The sequence below is a fragment of the Rhinoderma darwinii genome, chromosome 4 (assembly GCF_050947455.1).
Source record: "Rhinoderma darwinii isolate aRhiDar2 chromosome 4, aRhiDar2.hap1, whole genome shotgun sequence".
In the NCBI taxonomy this organism is placed as follows: domain Eukaryota; kingdom Metazoa; phylum Chordata; class Amphibia; order Anura; family Rhinodermatidae; genus Rhinoderma; species Rhinoderma darwinii.
Window position 1 is genome coordinate 315,587,386 of NC_134690.1, and position 6,000 is coordinate 315,593,385.

Genomic DNA, 6,000 nt, shown 5'->3' on the forward strand with positions numbered 1-6,000 from the left:
ATTTACGATGCATAGTAAACGGCGTAAATTTATAACGTGAAAATCAATGCTGGAATAGCTGCTTCTTTTCAATTCTCTCCTAAAATAAAGTTAATAAAAGTTAATCGATATATTATAAGCATCTAAAAATGGTACAATTGCAAAATACAACTCGTCCCGCAAAAAACAAGCCCTTATACGGCTATGTCGACGGAATAAAAAAAAAGTTACGACTTTTGGAATGCAAGCAGCAAATTCTAAAGGAAAATCTCAGGACATCTGGGCAGAACTGCAGCAATTGTCCTATTCACTTGAATAGGAGCAGAGCTCCGGTACTGCAGCTCGGCCGCTATTCTTTGACCGGAGCCATCTGCTTCTTGCAATATCATCTGATTCCAGGAGGCAGCTGATCGGTGCAGGGTCTATATGTCGGACCCGCACCAATCATACTGATGACCTATCCGGCTCGTGAAGGCCGAAAAACATAAGCGGTAATGCTGTATGCAATTTTAATTAGTTAACAATAAACTTCTGGTTTTATGAACGCTTGACTTTCTGGATTTCTTCTCTGATCGTTTTAAAAAGAATGCACACACAAAAATAAAGTCAGCAATTCCTTTGCTTCTATTTTCTAGAACATTCTAGACACAAACATTTTTTTGAAAATAGCTTACAATTCTATAAAATTGCTTTATAATGCTCACCATACACTTTCCCTGCTGCTCCCGTGCAGATGTTTCCCGGATCCCCAGCCGGTATCTGTTCTTCCTGCTCCATCGATGACATGTGAGTGCTGCAGCTAGTCCCTGCCCACTGCAGTAACTCCATTGGAGTTTACATGTTCTCTCTAGAGCAGGAAGAACTGATACCGGCCTGGGACCCAGGGAGCGTCAGGGAATTGGTAAGTTTAGTATTCATTTTGTTAGTTTTATAGCATTGTAAGGGTATGTTCACACGGCTCATTTTCAGCTGCTCGGGGCATGAACTACCATATTTTTCGGACTATAAGACGCACCTGACCATAAGACGCACCCAGGTTTTAGAGCACAGAAAATAGGAAAAAAATTATTTGTTAAAAAACAATTTATTCTCTTTCACCACATTCTGAGCGCTAATTTTTTTTCTTTCTTTTGCATCGATTGAGCGGTGTGAGGGCTTATTTTTTGCGGGACGAGTTGTAGTTTTATTGGTTCATACAAATTATTTTTTTATCACTGTTTTTTGTTTTGTTTTTTTTCATATTTTAAGCAATAAGGTGACAAAAAAAATATTTTGATTTACGTTTTTAAACTCACTCGTGCGAGTTAAATGGTATATTGTAATAGATCGGACTTTTACGGACACAGCGATACCAAATGATTTTATTTTTTACATTGTGCTTGAAGAAAAATGGGAAAAGGTGTTTTTGTTTTTTTTTTACTTTTAATATTATCTAACATTTTATTTAATTTTTTTTACACATTTTATTAGTTCCCTTAGGGGACTTGAACCAGCGGCCACTTAGTTACATGTGGAGTTACTGAAACAGCGTAACTTTGCTGTTTCCTTAACTCCCATAGTAGTGAATGGGCGTTACGGAAGCAGCGTAGCATGTGAGCTACGCTGTTTCTGTAACTGTTGTTCAGTTTTATGGGAGTTACGGAAACAGCGTAGCACAGCAAGTTACGCTATTTCAGTAACTCCACATGTAATCAAGTGGCCTGGAGAGCACAGAAAGCTAGAACGGGGTTTAGGGGGCCTGTTCTAGAGATGGGTGCGGATCTCAGAGGTGGGACCTTAACCTATCTGACATTTATCGATCACATGTGTCCCCTATCCTGTGGATAGGGGATGCATGTGTTTTATGGCACATGCCCATTAAACTGCCAGGAACAGCGAAATTGCTGTTCCTGGCCGTTAGAGCAGCGTGTCAGAAGCTGACACCTGCAGTGTATGGTGCGGGCTCAGCGCGTGAGCCCGCTCCATACATCACCCCCCCCCCCACCAGCTCCATGATGTGCTGACACGTCATGGGTCGGGAAGGGGTTAAGTAATGAAGCGGTCATGGGGCCCGGCGAGGCCGGCTCCCTTGACTGCGGACTAGAAGACGCAGGGACTTTTTAGCAAGATTTATTCTTGCTAAAAGCTGCATTAATAGTCAGAAAAATATGGTACCTTAAAAAACGGCTAAAAATACGGAGGCTGAACGCCTCCAAACATCTGCCTATTGATTTCAATGGGAAAAACTGTGTTTAGTTCCCACGGGGCGCTTTTTTACACGGAAAAATACGGTACCTTAAAAAACGGCTAAAAATACGGAGGCTGAACGCCTCCAAACATCTGCCTATTGATTTCAATGGGAAAAACTTTGTTTAGTTCCCACGGGGCGCTTTTTTACACAGCCATTTGTAAAAACGGTGCATAAAAAAACACCCTGTAAAAAAGAAGTGCATGTCACTTGAGCCATTTCTGGAGCAGTTTTTCACTCTCCATAGAAAAAACGTTTAAAAAACGGCCGTAAAAACAGCATCAATCGCTTGATGCTTTAAAAACGGCTGAAAATAAGAGTCTGTTTTCCCTTGAAAACAGCTCCGTATTTTACGAACGTTTTTCGTTAGCCGTGTGAACATACCTTAAGTTCTTTGTGGAAAAAATTGTGACTGATCAATCCTTTCAATACTGAGAAATATATAAAGAATTCTCTATACATGTGACCCATGAGGTCAGCCATCTTCTTCCTTCTCACAATCCTGTGTCTGGCTGTAAGTAAACTCCATGCAGAAGGAGCATCTACCCTACCCTGTACTGTCTGTAGTGGGATACAGATTGTTAAGTCCTGCAGCCTTTTCTAAGCCTAGACCCCCCACCCCCTCAACAGTTCTTCAGTGAAAACTGGAACAGATCAACAGGAAATTAATTCCCGTGTTCTCTGCAGGAACATTACAAGACTATGGGGGGTAATTTATCATCATTTCTACGCCAGTTTACTGGTGTAGAAAAGTCGCAAAAGGGCCCAAAAGACCTTTGATATTTTTCGACACCATCATTTTTGAAGGAAGGGCATGGCTTTGGAGAAAGGGGCGTGGTCAACGAGGCCCGGCAAATTTATTCTAGTTTACGCCAGAAAACTGGCGTAAATTATAGTGAACATTGGCTAACGTAGATTTCATTCTATGGGGCGCAGGAAGGTAGTGGCCCACACTTGGACCCTATTGTTCTTCTCCACCTCCCCATTGGACATTAAAAATGGTAAATATTTATTACAATTTATTCTCCCATCTTCTCTCCTCCAGCTCCCTCATCAATCCAGCACTTCTAATATAACGGAATGGCATAGGGCGGCGTCAGTACGTTGTATGCAGTGCAGCACTGATGTCGTTGAATTGCTGCCTCACATATATAGTGCTGCTCGGCGTCAGGACCTTGTACGAGCAGCGCAGGAGTGATGAGGGTGCCAAATCAGAAAAGCGGAAACGCCGGTCCCCTTTTTGTCTAAGGAACGTGCAGAAGTTTCTGCCTATTTACAAACAGCATTGACAACTTTTTCTATTTACTTTTATTTAGGTTTATTGTTCCTTCAATTTTGTTGTGAATTTTCAGGAAATCGTGAAACTCCTAACCCTCTTTTCTTTTTCTTTTTTTTTTTTTTTTTTTTTTCTCTCCTCGTTTCTTATCTAAATTTTAGTGCAGAACAGTGCTTGGCGTCTGTGAGAGATCAATAAAAGAAATTGAAGGACTATTTCAATCTTCTGGAAGACCATAGGAATGTTGTTTGTACTCCAGTAAAAGTGTTCTATAATTATGATACGTTTTTATTTTATGGGACAAATTGCGGCAAACAAAGAAAAATCTGTAATTCCCTGAAACCACTTAGAGGCTCTGTCACCAGATTATAAGTGGCCTATCTTCTACATAATGTGATCGGTGCTGTAATGTAGATTACATCAGTGGTTTTTTATTTAGCAAAACTATCAATTTTAACGGAGTTATGACCTATTTTAGATTTATGCTAATAACTTTCTTAATGCCCAACTGCTCGTGTTTTTTTACTTATTGAGCGATGTGTTGTGGAGAGAAGTGTATGATGCTGACCAATCAGCATCATACACTTCTCTCCATTCATTTACTCAGCACATAGTGATCTCGCAAGATAACGCTTGCTGTCATTAAGTCCCACACAAACGTTACCGAAGTGTCGGGATTGTGAATAGACATCGCGTTCTGCTGACTGGTGGTGATGTCTATTCACTCTCAAGACACTTCAGTAACGTTATGTGTGAGTATGTGCCAGCACAGTTTGATCTAGCAAGATCACTATGTGCTGAGTAAATGAATGGAGAGAAGTGTATGATGCTGATTGGTCAGCATCATACACGTCTCTCCACAACACATCGCTCAGTAAGTAAAAACACGCCCAGTTGGGCATTAAGAAAGTCATTTGCATAAATCTAAAATAGGTCATAACGCTGTCAAAATTGATCGTATTATGTAGGAGATAGGGCACATATAATGTGGTGACAGAGCCTCTTTAATATGCAAACCATTGCTTTTTTTTTTTCTTTGGGGTTGTACAGGTCTTATAAATATTAGGGGTTTTCTATTCAATATCTTGATATATAGGGCAGATCTGTGCTCTAATCTTTTCAGATCACAGGGAAGATGCGTCAAGCAGCACTCTTCTGTTTGTTTATAGGATTGTTCAAAAAGTTGCATAAGAAGCAAACAACTTGACTTTCTGTCTGCCGGGACTCCTTCAGGTATAACATTAAAATTGGTAACCCTAGCATATTTAGAGAACAAGTAAGCCCCACTTAGTACTTTTGAGGGTAAAAAAAAAAGGGACAAGTCCTCTTTAATGCATGGCTTTTTGTTTCGTTGCATGATAACCATATAAACTTTAAAGGCATTTAGTCTCAGAAGAATCTATAAGGCCATGTTTTAATATAAATGATGGGAATGAATAGTGGTGAATTGTTATGCCTGAACATAAGTACTATTGTGGCCTGGCACTGCCGAGTCCTCATGTTGTATGTTACCTGTTTTGCCTTTCTTGCCTTTAATAAGAATCTTAAACTTTCTATTAGTATTTCTCATTTTAAATGTCAATTGATGCGTACTCCTGATAAATCCTATTTTATTTTTATTTTTCTCAGTGGTTATAAGTACTGAAGTGGTAGGTTTTATTAAATGTTTAGTGTACTCGCGTCCTTTTGTCTACTGTTTTATAAATAAAAGTGTCCAAAAAATATATATAAAAAATATTTATTTTGTACTATGCACTTTTGAATTTGAGACTACAAGATTAAGCTCTGTTCACATCTGCGTTGGGGTCCAGTTCTGACGTTCCGTTGGAGGTTTCCGTCAGAGCGGGATCCCAAGCAGACACAATCTGACACCGACTGAAACCAGAGGGTTCCGTCTCCATCACCATTGATTTAAATTGTTATGGAGTCGGTGCCCCTTGTTTCCGTTTGTCTCTCTTGTGCACCGGATCAGTCGTTTTCCCGGAAGTAATAGCGTAGTCTACTACGCTATTGCTTCTGGCAAAAAGACTGGTCTGTTGCACAAAAGAGGCAAACGGAAACCAGGGGCACTGGCTCCGTCACCATTGAAATCAATGGTGATGGAGACGGAACCCTCTAGTTTCCGTTTGTGTCTGCTCGGGGTCCCGTTCTGATGGAAACCTCCCACGGAACGTCAGAACGGGACCCTAACGCAGATGTGAGCAGAGCCCAATACTACTGTTTAAAAAGTCCTGAATATATAAATAGAATATACAGGATATAATGTAACATGAGTCTTTCAGTTAAATATCTTCTCATCTAACAGACTCTGGTGACAGATTCCCTTAAAGGGGGTTGTACCAGAGTCGACAATTCTCACCTATCCACAGGATAATTGTCCAATCGGTGGGGCCCAGCTGCTGGGGACCTCCACAGATATCGAGAACATGAGTTTCTAACCGCCTGTTCCTCCACACCGTTCAACTGCAGTACTTTAAATGGAATGGTGGTCGAGCCTGTGCACTGCATCTCTATTCAA

The 6,000-nt window shown here is 40.6% G+C and overlaps 1 protein-coding gene across 3 annotated transcripts in view; it reads left to right on the plus strand.

Annotated features, from left to right (window-relative positions):
* Positions 1-3,963, plus strand: part of LOC142761219 (protein Mis18-alpha-like) — a 70,176-nt gene extending 66,213 nt beyond the window's left edge. For all 3 annotated transcript variants that reach the window (XM_075864413.1, XM_075864412.1, XM_075864410.1), the window contains one exon: positions 3,644-3,963. In XM_075864413.1, coding sequence (XP_075720528.1) covers positions 3,644-3,680 — 37 coding nt within the window. In that variant the 3' untranslated portion in view covers positions 3,681-3,963. The remainder of the gene's footprint in view (positions 1-3,643) is intronic.
* Positions 3,964-6,000: the final 2,037 nt, after the last annotated feature.